Genomic DNA, 18,958 nt, shown 5'->3' with positions numbered 1-18,958 from the left:
GCGGTACCTTGTGAGTAGGGCTACATGCTAGGACTGTGCTTGTCCATTTGCAATGAAGCTTGCCACTCGGGTGATCTGTACATCTCCACCATCAGTGCTGCTGCACAGCAGACTTATCACATGTACATGCTGAAAGGTGACCATTCTTTAGCAGCCCATCCTCCTAATGCTACGATCTAGCCCTCGCACCCTTCACATCTGCAGGGCTCCCCAGCTATGTAAGCCTTGGCATCGTGGAAACCTTCAGAGCTGTGAATGACGATTGTGTATTGTTTAGCGAATGACAATTTTCTTTTTCCAAAAGAGCCCGCAGACCTCAATTTCAGGGACACTTCTTCCCACCAGAATATTGCTTGAGAGGCTATGACCCACAAATGTGAGAACCATCTAGACAATAGATGCATTAAAAAGAACCCCCAAACTCAAGATTTGAACAAGTGCAGTAATTTTAATCTGAGGCGATATTAACAGTGCTTAGGAAGTTGGTGTACAATTCCATTCCTCCCACCCACCGTGCCCAAGTAACACAACAGTGCAGAAGAGATGTAAGGGTTTTTATTATTTTTATTGTTTAACAGGTGAGTTTGTATTTTCATAACAAAACAAAACAAACAAACAAACAAACAAAAACACCAAACAACAAAACACTTCATTCCTTCATTAAATATTTTGAAAACAAAATATTCCTTCATTCTACATACAGACACTTTCAAACAAATCAGTAATCCAGAACAGCTGGAGGGCAAGATCAAGCTCATAATAGAACTTTCAACATAATAACTTACAAAAGGGGACTATTTCAAAAATACTTAACACACTAAGAAACAGGAGTTTTGGTAGAAACTAATAGGACTGGTGCTTCTAAACCAGTTTCATGCTTTCAAAAATCCTCCTCAGAAAAACTCCTTGATCTTAATACACTGATCTGCAAAGTGTCCATGAACAATAGTTCAACAATCAGCTGTGCAAATAGTTGACACTTCTAAAGAAGTGATTGTATTTATTCCTTTGCATCTAACCACATATGATCAAGCACGTGATGCTTCCAATCATTTATTTATACTGAAAAGTATTTCACTTCCTGAGTATGTTTTCTTTAAATATTTTGATGTCAGGGACATAAACTATGAAAAATTGAAAAAAGCATAGGATGTTTCTTCATTTAGTATTAAGAACGAGTGAAGATGCACAAAGTCGGGGCACGAGTCTTGAATATATGGGCTTTGATTCACTGTCTACAGCTGTTCAGCTGAGTTGCTCTAACTGCTTGCACGTCCATATGAACTGCACTGTGGCTGGGCGGGCAGACACTTTCCACATCCTGAAGGAACGGCACACGAGTTAAGTTGTTCTAAATTATTTGTTCTACTGGGCAATTAGGGCACGTGGATATGGCCAGCTAGAGCTGCTTGGCTGAGGTTGTCACACCAACATTAACTCAATCACATTCTCACGGCTGAACCTGCATAAACTTGGCATCCAGATAACCTTTGGCCTTTCTGGTGTCTGTGGTAGTATCTCTTTTTTTTTTTCCTTCCATGTTTGTCCACTTAAACTTTATTTAAAAATAAAAACCAGTCCATAAGAGGTTAATAATTCAATACAACACAATTGGCACCAACAAGGTGAGCAAAATAACAGATGGAAAACTGAGCATTTTGGAAACAAACATGTTTAAGAATTTTGTTTAATGTCCACATCTGCTAGAGTTCTGTTAAATTGGATGGGCATCCACCAAGCTGGATTGTTTCTGGGCCATGCAATAGCTGATGGCCCAGAGCAAACATGTTTGGCAAGTCTATCCCTCAGTTAATAAAGAAATGCTAACTAAAAAGTGACAACCTACCAACAATGATTGAAGTCAAGTAGCAAAGACCACATTATAGACAACAGGGTAATGGTTTTCCCTTTGGGGTCTAAGGCTGGATTAGAAAGGAGAAGGAAAAAAAGACTTCCACTCCAAAGCACATGGCACTTTTGAAACTGAAGGTGGTTCCTGTGCTCTACAAGGAGCTAAGGGATTTCACGCATGGAAACCCACTGGGGTATTTATTGTTTATATCTATGTATGTTTATTGTGGTAATTAAAGGAAAAAGCTCTCCTTAAGTCTTTACAGAACTTGTACATCTGCAGGATTTCCACGGTCATGGGTATGTGAAGGGGTGCACTATAAGCTCAAAATTTCAGAGTTGTGTAAAAGTGTACTTTGGGTCTGGGAGAACAGAGGCGGTCAGGGGAGAAGGGTGGCTGCCACCCTTCTGAGCACAGCAATCAGAGCCTGAACAAGCAACAGAGCCAGGCGCAGTGACTACGGAGGTTCCTGGAAGCTGAACATGTACCCTAAGTGCACTGGGATGCAGAGGCAGCAGCACGGTGATGTGCATAATAGAGGCACACTGTTAGGTTATCACCGAAACCTTAACTGAGAGAAAAACGTAAGCATTGTCAACATTTCTATTGTATTATGAGGATACAACTTCAAGTTTATATATTACTTTAATATTCAAACATGTCTCCCTAGCTCCAGTGAGGCTCTCCTCAATCTGTTTGTTTAAGTGTTATTTTAGGTAGCATCGTTTGGAAGTTTTGTCCATAAAGTCCTATTTGTATTTTAAGCCTGGAAGATGATGAAAGACCGATTAACCTGAAGCGTGATCACACTATTCCCCTCTCAGAGTGCTCATACATACATTTTTGATATATATACATACACACAGATACATATGCGCGCACACACATATATATTTGTATAAATGTATGTATATACGCATACGGCTTATGTGACAAGCATCTTGCTCAATCATGGTCTCTTCCAAAGACCTGGCTCAAAATCAGTCTTGCTTAAAAAAGACAGCGCTGAGGCAGCACGCAACGCATGCATACAGAGCACAGCGTGCAGCCCACATAGCGGAGACGAATCTCACTTTTCTGTTGATAGAGTACAACCTCCAACTTGGTAAATTACTCTGAAGTGACTTTTGTTTAGCTCCTTCTGATCCCTATGGAAGCTTGCATATCTCTGGAGCACACTGCAGTCTGCAAGACAAACACACAGTTTTAGAGCATGCACAGCTCACTGGAGCATCTGCTGTTAGTGAAAGGAAAGGCACCAACACTGCACGTCCCATGCAAATACAAATGCAGCGAAGAGTAGAAATTGAAACACAGAACGAAAACGTAACAGCTTCGGACTACGACTGTGATTGTCCCTACTCTTCACAGCAGACCACATGAAACACCATTACTCCCCCTATCGTTTTCCTAACATTGCTTTTTCTACCCTCTTGAACTTTTGCAGTTCAATAGCTAGTTCCCAATATCTCAAATACAACCACATAAGTCTTCCATTTTGACTTCTGCTTCTGTTCAGCAGGTTGCCACAGTAGTTATCATGTTTGAAAATATCTTTTAAGCCACTTTCCATATGTAGATCCAGAGCAACAGGGTCAGTTGCCGCTTTAACTAGCAAATTTTTCTCTATTTCTAGTCTCTGGCTTCTGGGTACCACAAGACTGCAGTAGATCTCCTGTCTTTCTTTCAGTCCATCTTCAAATTCTTTTAGCAAAGCGTTGGCTCTCTTTTGCCATTCTTCTTCCTTTGCCAGACAACTTTGGTACAAGTTACCCGCTGCTCCCGAGCGCAGAAGAACTTGTTTTTCCTTCTCCAGCTTCTCCTGCTCCTGCTCTAGGCTTCTCCTCTCTTCCACCAGCTTGCGGCTCTGGGACACGAGGGCTTCACGGTAGCTCAGGGTCCTGTTGCGCTCCTTTTCAAGCTCCAGCTCCAGGTGAGCAACCGCGCGGCGGCTTTCCGTGATCGTATCCCGGTATTTGGCCTCCAGGTCCTTCTGCAGAGACGAATGCTTTCTGTAATACTCGTTTTTCTCCTTTTCTATTTCCTTCTGACATTCTCTGGTCCAGATCCAACCTACAACGTACGAGTGGGGTTAGAGCAACCTGCAGAATGGCTACGGATGATTAATTTTGCCCCTGATGAAGTAACTCAGTGGCCCAAGCGGTTTTTCCTCCCCCTTTCCCAGCCAGCTCAGACCCCCCCCGGCGGCCTGAGGGACGCGGGCTGCCCGCCCCCGGCGCTACTCACGGAAGGCCGCCAGGCCCAGCATGGGCACCAGCAGGGCGTAGTTCCACCGGCCGCCCTCCTCGCCGGGCTCCCGCCGGTTGGGCAGGATGTTCCAGCCGGGGGGCTCGTTCAGGTTGTTCATGGGGGCGCCCTGCTGCCGGCCCGCACCGCGCCCTGAGGCAGCGCCTAACGGACGCCTCAGCGCCCTCGGCACACTTCGGGTTCCCTCGGGTGTCTTCGGGCTGCCTTCGGGACTCTTCGGCACTCTTCGGGCGCCTTCGGAATGCCTTCGGGGTGCCCTCGGGTGTCTTCAGGCCCCCTCGGGGTGCCCTCGGGCCCCTTCGGGTGTTTCCGGACGCCTTCGGGCCGCCGCCGGCGCAGCGCCCGGGGAAGCCGCTGCTGCCCCTGAGCTGGCCCCGCCCCTCTCGGCTGTCCCATTTGAAGCACGGGGGGGGACGCCAAGGGGGGAGCAGCGAAATTACTCGCTCCAGCGCTGAGCGCTGCCGGGAGCCTGGCTGCATCCCCGCCTTCTCTCGTTATGTGTATGGGGAGGAAGGTTTGGGGTGACTCCGCACTGTGTACCCGCGAACACCTCACGTTTCCACGTTTCTCCCCCCCCTACAAACACACTTGGTTTCGCCCTCCGGGGCCCTCACCGGATAACGGCGCCGGTGGCGGCGGCGGCCCCGCGCATGCGCGCTGCTGGCTCCCTGCGAAATGGCGGCGGCGGTGGTGGCGGCGCGGGGCTGCGCCAGGCGGTGGCTGCGGCCGGCGGCGAGGGCGGTGAGTCCGGGCCCGGCCCTGGCCCTTCCCTTCCCTCCCCTCCCGGCCCTGCCGCCCCGAGGGCCGCCCCGTGACCTTGGCGGGTCAGCCCCGGGGCTGGGAGCCCTCAGCGAGCTCCCCCGGGGCTGTCCCGAGGGGCCTGCGGGGGCCGGGAGCCGTTGGGGCAGCGGGGGGGGGGGCACAGATCGCAGGCCGGGTGCGCTCCCTGACGAGAAATAGAGAAATGAGAGCTGCGAGCAGGGCTGCAGCTGGCCCTGTCCTAGATAGAAAGGCTGGAAGAGCGTCTGTATTCTTTCTAAAGCTTCTCCTTAACAAAAGCCAATATATGGACAAGAATCCACTAGAACTGTGTGTTTTTCCTTTTCCTTTTTTTTTTTTTTTTAACATGTTTCTAGAATCCTTTGCTGAAAAACGTCTTTCAAAACTTAACCGATAGGGCCGCGGAAGTGTGGTACAGCAACTTCAGAAAACAAACATTTTCCTTCAAAAAAGGAAATTAAGTGCAAAGCGTTGTGGCAGAACTCTCCCTGGGTATTATTGTAGCAGGCTGTTTGCTTTGTTTACTCAGGAAAAATAGGACAACTTCTTTCTATGCTTTAGGGCATAACCACAATTTATGCTTTCTCTAAGTGGCGCTAAGCATGCACAAACCTGTTGTTTGCGTGCTGTCTTTACACACAGCAAAGATTTCCATTGCTAACTAACCAACTGTGTTGTTCACCCCCAAGAAATAACTTATTGCAGTAACAGGAGCTGTGCTACTATTGGGACGTTTTGGAAACAAGCAGCAGCAGTGGTATATTGTAGGGAACGCATGGCTGCCAGATCTTGTAGCCCATCGTGTCAGTTGGAGTTGTGCTGGTCTAAACCTCAGCTGATCTCAGGCCTTTGGAAGCAGTTTCTCTGTATGGAGGACGCCCTATTTTAGCGTGATGTGAAATGGTTGAGTGAGTTGCCTTGCAGATAAATTACATCTGGTACTTCTGTTTCATCTGGCTGCCAGCAGATTGCTTAATCCGATTCTGTTCGTGCAGTGTTAATGAAGGTGACTTAACATGGGAAGATGGACGTGGAATTGCCCCAGGGTGTGATAACAGAGCAAGGGAAAAGGGAGGGGAATCCCTGCTGAGAAGGGAGTGCTAGCAGAAGTCCTTAGGAAAAGTTTTAATACTGATCTTCTGTAATGATCTTACCTAAATCTCTTGGCTGTTAAAAAAAACAAACAAAAAACACAGAACTGTGTTAGCAAGTATGATGACACATCAGATTCACTGTTGTGCAAGAAGATAATTTGAAGAAACTACGGGAGATGACAAAACTAGACCAAGGAAAGGGTAATGTAGTTCATTTCAGGGGCAGGGAAGAGATGGGTATTGGGAAGTTCCAGAGAAGCCCGGCTTGTTAGCATGTTGTAAGGTGATTAAACCATGGCTATAATAGTTGCTGGAAAAGACAAATACAATCCAAAATGCAAGAGTGGTGTTTCAAATGGAGGAGTGATGATATCACTGTGCAGGTCACTGGTATGACTGTCTTGCTGTTCTGATCAATCAGTACATGCTCAATTAGATGCATTTTTCTGAACAGTGTAGAGAAGGAATACTAAATTCCAAGAAATTGTTGATTTGTACTGTGGAGACTAACACTCCAGTTGTTTTAACCTATCAAAGCCAGGACTGGATGCTGGGTAGGTGTGGGTGTTGTTTTTTATGTCTTTGTTTTGTTTTTGAACATGCCAGGGGACAGAGAATAACCCTACAGAAAGGGAAAACTGTGCTTCAGTCAGAAGAGAATAAATTGTTCTACATTGCCTACTACTTAATAGAGAATGAAAGCAAGAAAAATATATCTGCCTTTTGAAGCAATGATGATACGGAACAGCATTCCCCACCTTTTTTTTTTTTTTTAATTCTTCTCTGTTCTTAAGCACCTGAAATCAAATTCAGAGCATTTTTTGACCTAAGACGGGTATTTTACAGTAGTTCCTGTGGTTCTTGTAAAGTTGTCTTCATCCTTGCTTATGTAAGAAGAGTGGAATAATGTAGGGTATGAGTTGCAAACAAACTTCTGCCAGTGCAGCCTCAGAGAGCTCTGGGAGACTGGTTGGTTAGAGTGAAGTGAATAGATAGGCTGTGACTTTCTGGTACATGCAGCTCTGTCCCTCATCCTGTCACAACTGTTGTTTTTCCTAGTTATGGGTGAAGGAAAGCTCAAACTTCATCACATGTAACTCTAAAATATGTTGAGGCAATATTTGTGAATCAGTGGCAAGTAAATGGTTATTGTAAAGGTGGAGTGGCTGAGAACACTGGAAATCTTTCTTGTGGTAACATTTGGTCTACAACAGTTGTCTTGATTTCTTCCCACAGTGGCCAGCGGCGTGCCAGACTCTTGCACGCAACTTGCACTTCACAGTCTATGGAAAGAAACACGCTTCTACGAAGGTTTCTGATTCGGTATGTTCACACTTTTCTGTGTCTTAACTAACAGGTCAAAGCTTCAGAGAGATGCTGTCAGGGACAGCTTTCTGTGTTGCGTCTGGTGCTTGGCTTTGGTGGAGGGTTGTGTTCAATCCAGTAATGAGATTGTCTAGCTGAAATACATTGCTTGTGTCTACACAGTTTGGTTTAGTTTGCACAGTTGTGACCATAACAAACTGATTTTTTTTTTCTCCTAGATTTCCACGCAGTATCCAGTAGTGGACCATGAGTTCGACGCAGTTGTTGTGGGTGCAGGGGGAGCAGGCCTGCGGGCTGCATTTGGTTTGTCAGAGGCTGGCTTTAATACGGCGTGTGTTACAAAGCTGTTCCCCACCAGGTCTCATACTGTTGCTGCACAGGTGAGAAATGAGGTAGAACAAATGTGTAAAAAATAAAAATAATAATAATTTAAAAAAAAGCACTGTAAGAGCTGGAAGATCTGGATATGCACATGAACATGATGTGCCAGGGCCACACTTCCACTGTACGTATGATGTATTCCTCCAAAATTGTTTCAACTAAGTGTATATGTTCAGCTTCTGTTCAATTCTTCTTCATTGCATTCTTTGTAACTTTGCAAGCCATTGTGTTATACAAAACATAATAAGGTACAGGCCATTGTGAAATTGATAAATTGCACAGTTTTTTTATAACCATGTGATATCTGACTTTACTGTATTGCTTGTTTTTAGAGGCATAAATGGTAAAAGATTCTAACACAAACCAGGAAAGCCTACTAAAGCTTTGCTTCACTGATACAGTTCTAGGAAAATGTGTTTTCATTTTCAGGGAGGGATCAATGCAGCTCTGGGAAACATGGAGGACGATAACTGGAGGTGGCATTTCTACGACACAGTGAAAGGCTCCGACTGGCTGGGTGACCAGGATGCCATACACTACATGACGGAGCAAGCCCCGGCTGCCGTGATAGAGGTGAGATTCACTGGCACTGATTTCAACTCAGTTCATTCAAGTTCATTCACGACAGGGTAGCTCCCAAAGAGATCTTACTAGGAACATGGTAATTTCCTGTTTATTATGCACTGTTCCTGATGCTTGTATTTGGGTTCAACAGCTGGAGAATTACGGGATGCCATTCAGTAGAACAGAAGAAGGAAAAATCTACCAACGTGCATTTGGTGGACAGAGCCTTCAGTTTGGAAAAGGAGGACAGGCCCACAGGTGCTGCTGTGTTGCAGACCGGACAGGACACTCGCTGTTGCATACTCTGTATGGCAGGGTAAGAAGCTGTGAAGTAGAACTTGTCTTTTTATTTGCAGTCAATGATACCTTCTGACACTGAAAGAAAGAAAAACAAAATGACTCGCATGTGTATCAGGGAGGAATCTGAGAGAACGAGTGATACCAATTCTGGATTTCCTTCCTTTTTGTGTCACTGTGGAAGGATGCCACCTAGGTGATGCTTGCTTTTTTGTCAGGAGTACATGGAAATTGGAATATATTGAAAGATTGTGAAGATCGTGTTTGTAATGGTTGTCCTGAAGGCAGTGGATGTTAAATAGCATACACTGTTGGCTTTGTGGTCTGAAGTAGTTTTTATTGTCACAGCTTCTGCACCTGTTAACTAGACCCAGACAATATTTATCTAAGCTTTCCCAAATATCTTTTCTTTTTCTTTTTCCATCCTCTAAAAAAAGTTGACGTCGTGGCTTTGGGGAACTCTGATAAAAGGTACCAGACAGCATTTTTTGTTACTCATCTGAAAGGAGGGAGCGTGGAGGAATGAGCTATAAATGTTGTAAAGGGCTCCAATGCCCTTCTGAGCTTTCTCTATGGCAAGTGAATAACTAGTTTCAGCATCTGGTCCTGTCAGTTCTACAAAGCATAGCTACAAAAGATTTGGTTCTTTTTAAATTGGAAGTAAGCTACTTAAAACCTAAAATTAGGTATCTAATAGCTAATGCTTTTCATTTACTTAGTAGTTAGCTAATTACTGTCCTTCAGGTTAATACTAGACTTGTTGCTGCAATAGAAACGATCTGTGCTGCCAGACACAAATCTGATCCTCGAGGGCACGAAAGAATACATTTGGCTTGATGACGCCTGCTGGTTCTGTTTATATGCTTGGCTTCTGGAGATGGCTTCTGCTTCTCGGAGGCAGACCTGGTGATACGTGCTTGTACACGTGTCAAGCTCTGCGGCTGACTCAAGTGTTGCCAAACGTAGGGTGAAAGAATGCCTCTTGCTCTCTAGCTATGCCTTCTCAGAATTCAGCGGTTTGGTAACCGTGTGTGTGTATCTCTTTGAGCTGGATTAGATAGTTAGCTTGTGTTTATAGAGATTTCCAGGGAAACTGGCTTCCTTAAGAATCAATGGAAGGTTGTATTTTTCTTTTCCTTATGCAGCCTATATGCGTAGACAGTTTTGAAGAATAGTTACTTAAGTTTGTGTTTTTTTAATCATTAAAATTGCTTTTTTTTTTTTTTTTTATTTTCCTCTAGTCTCTAAGATATGATACCAGCTACTTTGTTGAATATTTTGCCTTGGACCTGCTCATGGAAAATGGAGAGTGTCGTGGTGTTATTGCCCTTTGCATAGAAGATGGTTCTATACATCGTTTTAGAGCAAAGAACACTGTCATTGCCACTGGGTAATGTAATCTTTGTGACAAAAGATGGAAAATTGAGAGTGCTGCTAGTTGGAGGGCTGGGTATCTTGTGCATGTGTCCGACTCCACAGTGTGGAGGTGACATGTTGACTAGAAAAATAAAATTTTTCACCTATCCCCCACCTACAAATTCAGTCATTTCTTAAGAAAAAAAACAAAACACAAAACTATTACCTTTATGTTCAAGTATAAATTTAGTATGAGGTCTAGCTTCAAATTCTAGAACAACATGGAGCTGAAATGTGTGGCATTATGTATGGATTAGACTTCTGATTATTGTCTCCTATCTGTTTCGGTAGGGTAGATAATACTAAGTTTGCCAGTTGCAGCATGGTTTTATGAAAGCCAAGGCTGTGTTCATACTGAAGTTCCTTGAGCTATGTACAATAAGTAGGTTAATATCTCTTCTGTGAATTTGTCCTGAAACTGGGAGCATTGGCAGTGCTCAATAACATTAAAGCAAACCTGTTAGCTTCCAGGCTTAAAAATTTGCTATTAGTGACTGTGAGTTTTATACAAGTTTTTCAAATGTAAGCATATCCAATCAGGGGAAATATTGATCATATAAGCTATTGTTACAAGCTATTTTTGCTAAAACTTCACGTAATAGTTCAAATAGGGTCTGCTGGAATTGGATTGAGAGAACATTCTGAAGTGACTTTCTTTCTGGCAAAAAAAGTTTGTTATAAACCTAACTATTCTGCTTTGAAGTGGTCTTTTTCTTGGGCCTTCTTCCACTAGTCATTTTTCAGGTATGTGTAATGGGACAATGCCAATTTGGTTTGGTTTTGGTTGAACTTAGTACAGGACGTGGCAAAAGTCAGGCATCTTGCTTGTTAACATGCTTTCTAGTTCCATATTTGTGCAAACAGTGTAGTTGAGTATAGGTTTGGATGTGTGTGGTTTTTTTTGTTTGTTTGTTTTTTTTTTTTTTTTTGCTTATTTTTATTTGCTTTGTCTTGCTAATTTTGTTAACTCCGTGTTTTCTTTAGAGGGTATGGCCGCACTTATTTCAGTTGTACATCTGCTCATACAAGTACGGGTGATGGCACTGCTATGGTCACACGAGCTGGCCTTCCTTGCCAGGACTTGGAGTTCGTACAGTTTCACCCTACAGGTATGGAATATGATTAACAGAGTATGAAATAGCACTTGCAAGATTGTTTTTAATATGATGAGAAGAATTTTTGTGGTTTTAGAATGAGCTTGTCAGTTTGCATTTTCCTGCAACACTTTATTAGATGCCTCTGGTGGATGTTCAGACTTGTCTGCAGCTGCTGCAGAATATAAATCTGCGAGTACAACTATTATAATATATGAGAAAGGTCTAAGCTGATGTAATACCAGTTAAATATAAAGGTGTTGTTACAACGCTAAAAGACTTTACAAATTCCTAGTTGGAACTCCTTCACTTATGAAACTTGTTTTCGCTTGTGTTTAAAATATTAAAGGGTATATGCAATGTTTGATATTGGATACAGGAGCAGTAAGATAGATTGAAATGTTAGGAAGTTGCACATTAGAATCTTTTGTGAAAATTGAGTAATTGAAGTAAAGTAGTTGAAGTAAAGGTATATATTTTAGACATGTTATTATATGTTTTATAGCGTAGGATCAATATCTAAACTGTGGATAGCATAGTCACAGACTAAAAGTTTTTTTTTGTTTGTAGCTAAATAGATGCTGAGTTTTAACTTGTGATAAATGGTGAACTTTTTGAACAGTTTAACAAATGTAATATTGTAAAAGTAATCATAAGAGATGCAATGTTCATTTGACACAACTAAGTTTTTTTCTGGTCAGAGAAGCTTAATTGTCTGATAATTATGTTGAAAGTTATGGAATAACCAAATGCTTCATCAGCACTCTTATTTTCTATGATAAATCAATGCTGAAGACTAACGGATAGACTTTTCCTTTGGAGAAGGAAGGCCATACTCAGTAAGCCTTTATATTCCACACAATTTGAAGCCATCCTGCACTGCCTTAGCACAGGAAAAGAGGCAGCAGAAATGAGCAGATTGACCTTGAGATAATCAGTTTCTGGTTTACTTTGGAATCTTGAACAAAGTAATTGCTGAATTTCCTTGTGTATTGGTGGGTGCAGTTCTCTTCTCGTTGTAATGTTTTAGATACTATGGGTGTTCCAGATGAACTTGCTCACCTTCCAGGAAGAATGCTTGAAAGGAGTAACAGCACTCATTTCTCCTATCAGGGTAGAATTAAGTTTAGCCATGTGACTTATTTGCATTATTTAAAAGTAGACCTTGCTTCTGCAATCCTGGCTGTGTTGGTTAGGAATCTGGCTTGAGAACATTTCATGTGATGGTTGTTTTCCTTCTTTGCAGGTATCTATGGGGCTGGCTGCCTTATAACAGAAGGGTGTCGTGGAGAGGGAGGTATTCTCATTAACAGCCAAGGTGAAAGATTCATGGAGAGATACGCACCTGTTGCTAAAGATCTGGCTTCCAGGGATGTCGTGTCTCGTTCTATGACCATAGAGATACGGGAAGGAAGGTTAGTTAAATACTTCTAATGAAGCTGCAGAATGAATGCTTAATTATATTAGATGACATGCAATACAGTAGTTCATTTGTTAAGCACCAGATAATTAATAAGATAGAGGTTTAAGTGTTAGCTGAACACTGCATTTCAGGCAAAAATGATGCCTTAGAGGGGAACAGAAGATGCTATGAGTTTCCTGTTTGAATTCCTTGGGTCTAGAGACAGTTGCTCAATTATAACATTTTCCATCTTTCTGTGGAGATAAGGTTGTTTAAAGCCTTAAATACTGTGGATAATTGTAAAAGGAAAGCTGGGAGGAGAAGAATGCACTTAAATTCTGCCACGTTCAATAGCTTTTTCAAATATGTTAGACAGTATTTTTGTCAGAGATGAATTTTAAATTTTCATTTTTGGGAAGGTGATCACAGGTGAAACAAAGTAGCTTAGAAAAATTACTGACTTTTGCAAAAACTTCTGTCGTGTGATCCACTGTTGATACTCCTGTTTTTTATTTTGATAGGGGCTGTGGCCCTGAAAAAGACCATGTGTATTTGCAGCTGCACCATTTACCACCACAACAGCTGGCAACTCGTCTCCCAGGAATTTCAGAAACAGCTATGATATTTGCTGGAGTCGATGTCACTAAAGAGCCTATTCCTGTTCTGCCCACTGTGCATTATAATATGGGCGGTATTCCTACGAACTATAAAGGACAGGTCAGTCGTGCAGATCACTTTTGGTATTTTTTTCATCTACCAATAGGAAGCAATTATCCAAATATAAATGTAAGGGTACCGAATAACATTAACTAAATAATGATGTTAGAGTACTTAAAACACACAATCCAGTTTGTTTTTGTGAATAACTTGAGAACCATGTTCCAGTCCATCTGGGAGCTCTGGGACACTTTTAAAGTGAAGTTTACAGTTCCTGTTGCATCTGTTAATGATTCTGGCTATTGGCTTGAGGATAAGCTACAGTTGAACAGGGATCAAGCTAGTACTCTGTCACAATATTTAGTTCACTGTACCTCATATAATCAGTACACTCAAACAGATTCGTTCAACTCATACTAATTATATGCCAATTTGATGGTGTCACATGAATTTTTTCTGGTTCAGCGTATTCTACTTATTTTTTTTAATTCATATTTTTCCTTGGAAATGCATGCAGATCAGATTTGCTTCCTGTGTTTGTCTGACTTGCTGCAGAATTGTGAAGTATTCTTTTTCGGTTCTGTTTCTTAAATACGACTAAAGATATCTTAGGTTTTAGTGCTAGCTGTGTTTATTACTTACCCTTTAAAACTAAGGTATTTATAGTTCTAGGGTTGGGGAAAAGTTCATATAGTTGTGTTTCATCCCTACTTGCACGTGGCATTTTAAAAATAAGGAGGCTTGTGTTCTTAAACTGTTTAAGAAAAGAGTATTAATCAACTGTCTGAAATGTTAGGTGATTACACATGTGAACGGTGAGGACAAGGTGGTACCTGGCCTATATGCCTGTGGGGAAGCAGCATCTGCATCTGTCCATGGTGCAAACAGACTCGGAGCAAACTCGCTTCTGGATTTGGTGGTCTTCGGCCGTGCTTGTGCCCTTACAATTGCAGAAACGTGCAAGCCTGGTAAGTCTCACAGTTTGTCTCACTCTTATGCAGATGTTTATGCTTATGATCTTATTTCTGTGCAACAGAGAGTTGTTGGTATCTACTTCAAATTAAGAACACTAGACCTAGACTATTATTTGTTAGGAAATGCAGGAATTGGTGTTTATACTTTTAATATTACAGGTTTTTAACTGTGCAACTGCTTGTCATTAAGACTTGCTTTGTAAACTGATTGACTTAAAACCAGTACTCAGTTTTGTTGTTGGCAAAAGCAGTTGAGATTTTTCACAAACAGGAAAACAGAATATTGACTATGAAGACTTGACTTCCCTATGTCCTGCACTGCATCCTCTACATCAGTGTAGTTTGTTTTACACTTAGTTCTTTCATATAGTGCATTTTATTGCCACCTTGTTGATTTATAAGGCGGACTGCATGTGCAAGTAATAGAAGAAATATAAAAAGGTGTAACATCTCATCCACTATAAATGGATTATCACTGCTGTATGTTATTTTTTAAATAATCTGGTCTTAAAACAAACAAAACACCACCACCACAAGAGCAACTGAATTCCAGTAGTTACTTGTTTTCTCATAGCTTGGTGTCCAAATGAATAAGACTGTACAGACTGAAAAAAAAAAAAAAAAACCACAACAGTGTATGAAATAGTGGTATGTGATGGAATCAGTTTAGGTTTACCAGTGCTTTTTGCTCTCAGTTAATGCATACATTTGTACTCAGACCAGTCTTTCTGTGGTTTCTCCGAGTTTGAAGTTGTGGGAAGGTTTTTAAGTAGTCTGAATGTAAGGCTACATGAGAGATGAAGTGTGGTTTTGAGGAGCTGTGTGTCTGGCTTAGCCATGCTTGTTACCCAGCAACATAGATTCCTGTATTGGTAAAAAGGTACAGAGCTCTTAATGGGGCCAAGAGAAGGTGGGAGGTTTGGGGATGAGGAGACGAGGGAAGTGTAAGAGAAAGTGGTGAGGAGCCACAGGCAGTGAGAAGTTTAGAATAATTTGTATCAAAGTACAGTTTTTATGGAATTAAGAGCAGAGTTTAGCCAGATATACTGGCTAGATTCCTAACCAACTATCACAGGAAAGAATGTGATTTACATATTTTACTGAGAACTTTATTTTTAAGTATTATGGATACTTCTGGTGGGGGTTCAGGAAAGTTACAGTAAACCTGTATCTTAGACAAAGAAATTACTGTTTTACTCAGATCTGAGTCACAGTAGTTACTACTTCATGAATTTGCCAGAAAAAGTTGCTTACTAAACTTACTGAATTTTTCCTTAATAGGAGAGCCAGTTCCTTCCATTAGACCAGATGCTGGTGAAGAATCAGTTGCTAATCTTGACAAATTAAGATTCGCTAATGGAAGCATAAGAACTTCAGAAGTGCGACTTAACATGCAGAAGGTAAGCTTGGTGAAGTCCTCAGCAATAAGGGGGGAGAAGCTTCTGTTATACGCTGCATAATAGAATGGGTTTTCCTCTGGGGTGAACAGAAGGATGTTATTTCTTGTTCTTCACGCTGCAGGCCTGTCTGAAGTCAGCAGTTCTGCTGAAGCTAATGAAGTTGTGCAGGATGTTATGCCCATATGGCATACGAGACTAATTTGTTTTTACTGTCTTACAGACAATGCAAAGCCATGCAGCTGTGTTTCGTACTGGCTCTGTACTACAAGAGGGCTGTGAGAAACTTAGCCAGATTTATAGTGATCTGGCTCACCTAAAGACATTTGACAGAGGTAATTTGATAGCAAAGAGTATACCTTGGTCAGAGTATGTGCTGGGAAAAGTGTTTTTTTTTTAATTCTTAGATCTTCTGTTTTTTCCTTTTTTTTAAAAACTTGGCCATTTTGAATCATCAGAAATATTTTATAGAACCCTAATTCCTAAACACAGTAATCAGCAAAGTATTTGATCTTATTAAACATTTTCTATTTGTATACTCTTTTAAAGAAGTAGACACTGAAATCAGAATTAACTCTGTAAGTGCTACTGTTGTCTCAGAGCGTGATGTGAAGTTGCTCAAATGCTAAGAGGAACTTTGTAAATAACTTCTGAAAAGGCCAGTCAGTTGTCAAAATGTGGTAAGACTTTATTTTTAGGCTGAATACCCAAGTTTGTTTTTATTTTAGCTCTGCATACAGATATTGTCTTGCGGTGTATCTTAGGAGGACTTGGTTAATTAAGCGCTACTTATGGTGTACCCTTTCTCCACCCCAGTTGTGTGTTTCTCTCCATCTACTCTTAGACATTTATTCAAATACTGAAATTGAACTGGCTTTCTTTGATACCTCTACCAAGCATCAAGAAAGGAAGTGTTGTGATAGCTTAGAATGTAGGAATTAAAATGAAGGTACGTTCCTGTATGGAACTTGGCTTCTGCCTTGGAGATACTTAATGAAGGAGAACTTTGTATAACTAGCAGGTTTCCCCCCTAGTTTAATTCTAAGTATCAGCACTAAGATAGAAGTAAATTAAGAAATAATTTCTTCATAGAGCACCTTCCACATTATTTAAATATTTGACTAGGTATTGTGTGGAACACTGACTTGGTGGAGACCCTGGAACTGCAAAACCTGATGCTTTGTGCTCTACAAACCATTTATGGTGCTGAGGCTCGCAAGGAGTCCCGGGGTGCTCATGCCAGAGAGGACTATAAGGTATGCATTTTCTGTGACCTGGGCATTGCATTGCTTGTTACGTGACCTGGATGAATTATGTATACATCTTAACTCAAGGCTCTGAAGACTTTCACGAAATTAAGGCTAATGGTGGTCTCACCTGCCCTGCTCTATTTATTATTTATAAAATGACCAGCGTGTGCAATGACGGGTAATGATCTTAAGAGAAAAGTAGTTCCATGAATGCATTGTAATTATTAGAGAGGTGAAAGCAGGGGCATAATAAAACCTGTTTAGACATTCATGACCCGATTAAGGCAGAATAGCCATTCTCTGCAAGAAACGTTATCTTAAATGCTGAAGTTTAACAAGGACTTGGAACTTTGATACAGTCAGTGTTAATGTAAAGCTTGCTGGCTATTATGAGACATGTTTTACAGTTGCAACTGCAATTAAACTAATAATGTGGTTATGAGGTGATTTACAGGTGCCAATTTCTGGTCTATATTGACATAATCATCTCCCTAGGTACGGATAGATGAGTTTGACTATTCCAAGCCACTCCAAGGCCAACAGCGCAAGCCATTTGAAGAGCACTGGAGAAAGCACACCCTTTCGTATGTGGATGTCAAGTCTGGGAAGGTAAGTCAAGTCAGATGGTTGAGGACAGCTGTTGATAACATCCTTTTCAAGGGAGTAGTCTTCCAGTACCATTCATTCCATTCAGTACCACTTCTGATAAAACTGTTGGTTTTAATAAATTCATCTGTTAACTGGGTGGAATGTAAATGTTTCTTGTAGGTTACCAATTGTTCATCTACTACAGCATGAAATGAATAATGGGAAAACAGCTTGACATCAATCAAGCCATTCAGTTATCCATGTTATTCAGTCAATAACTGACTAACAGTTACAGTCAACAGCTACAACCTGTAGCTAGGGTGTCATGTTTAGATACAAGTTTTGTCTTATTTTTTTTTTTTCTGTTCTTTTTTTTTGTTCTAGGTTTCCTTGAAATACAGACCTGTAATTGACAAAACTTTGAATGAAGAAGACTGCTCGACTGTTCCTCCTGCTATTCGCTCATACTAGTAGCTTACATCCAACTTGCAGGCCTCTCCCAAAGAGCGTTAGTGTACATAAGCATAGCACAGGCAAATCAAAATACCATTGTAACTATCAGTTAATCAAAAATGTTGTCTAGAAGCTTCTCCAGTTTGTGTTCTGCTCTTTGGTGTGGAATGCAGGACAACTTGTGTTCTTTCACCCAGCTTCTGAAATTGAAAGGGAAAACACCGAATGTGTCTGAAGTGATTAAAATCTTGTCACAGTATCAATATGTTATGTATATAATGTCTTTATTTTGAATGTATAGTTATTTCTGTATTTTAAGAATCTGAAATGCATTGTAATAGTTCCAGACAAGACTGAGATGCTGAATTTTATGATACAACGTTTTAAAATGAAGCATCAAAATTGCTGATTGTAAGTAACATGAAAGAAAAGATGGTGCTATAGTAACCATAACCTTTTTTTCTAAAGCTAAAATTGTAAAAATAAAAGTAATGCTATTGCTTTATGGAAGGAAACGAGATGCTTCTTCTATGCCAGCAGATAACAAGTGGAATTTATTTCCTCCAAATTACACCATGAGTAGATTATAATCTTTATAGCTATTTTTGCTATCTGTGGAATTTGTGAAGCCGATTTTGTGGTGTTCTCCGGGCACTTCCTAGACTGTCTTTTCTTTCAGAGGATCTAAGGCTCACTTTTGCCAAAGGCTCATCGAAATGTTGAGGCTTCTCTGACTTGAATTTTTGCTCTAGTATGAACATGTAAAGGCACAAGCAGTGCCCTTCTTGCAGGATTTGACGTATAGCTCCACAAATGAGCATTAAGCACTTCCGCCTTTTTGTTTCTGTGTTGCTGCACTGGCTGAATGTTTTACTCCCTTGCTGCTGCTGGAAAAAAAAATAAAATAAAATACATCGTATCTGCCTCATTTAGTGGTTCTGTGCTGTGTGTCAGGGCTTTCACTCAGCTTGGGCTCTGGAGCAGTGCCAAGTGTCTTGCTCAGGTGGGAAGGGCAGAGGGGGCTCTTCAAGACCTGATCCGTCCCACGGGGTCCATCCATCCATCCATCCATCCCCCAGGAGCAAACTGCTCCAGCACGGGTCCCCCGTGGCTGGGCGGCAGCTCCTCCCAGACCCCCTGCTCCTGCGGGGGCTCCTCTCCACGG

The 18,958-nt window shown here is 41.5% G+C and overlaps 2 protein-coding genes across 2 annotated transcripts; one reads left to right on the top strand and one right to left on the bottom strand.

Moving 5' to 3' along the window:
* Positions 1-2,478: 2,478 nt before the first annotated feature.
* CCDC127 (coiled-coil domain containing 127) lies at positions 2,479-4,453 on the bottom strand. The gene is made up of 2 exons (XM_032182311.1): positions 4,100-4,453; positions 2,479-3,925 (listed from the first exon to the last, which is right to left on the bottom strand). The coding sequence occupies exons 1-2, from the start codon at positions 4,218-4,220 to the stop codon at positions 3,252-3,254; spliced, it is 795 nt and encodes a 264-aa protein (XP_032038202.1). The 5' UTR covers positions 4,221-4,453; the 3' UTR covers positions 2,479-3,251.
* A 327-nt stretch (positions 4,454-4,780) lies between these two features.
* SDHA (succinate dehydrogenase complex flavoprotein subunit A) lies at positions 4,781-18,678 on the top strand. The gene is made up of 15 exons (XM_032181851.1): positions 4,781-4,861; positions 7,231-7,317; positions 7,539-7,700; positions 8,131-8,274; positions 8,417-8,581; positions 9,804-9,952; positions 10,963-11,087; positions 12,319-12,487; positions 12,996-13,191; positions 13,928-14,099; positions 15,387-15,505; positions 15,726-15,837; positions 16,628-16,758; positions 17,248-17,361; positions 17,725-18,678. Exons 1-15 carry the CDS (start codon positions 4,796-4,798, stop codon positions 17,809-17,811), a joined length of 1,998 nt encoding a protein of 665 aa, XP_032037742.1. The 5' UTR covers positions 4,781-4,795; the 3' UTR covers positions 17,812-18,678.
* The last annotated feature ends 280 nt before the right edge of the window (positions 18,679-18,958 follow it).

Source organism: Aythya fuligula, chromosome 2, assembly GCF_009819795.1.
Source record: "Aythya fuligula isolate bAytFul2 chromosome 2, bAytFul2.pri, whole genome shotgun sequence".
NCBI classification, from domain to species: domain Eukaryota; kingdom Metazoa; phylum Chordata; class Aves; order Anseriformes; family Anatidae; genus Aythya; species Aythya fuligula.
This window is presented reverse-complemented; position numbering and strand designations above follow the sequence as displayed.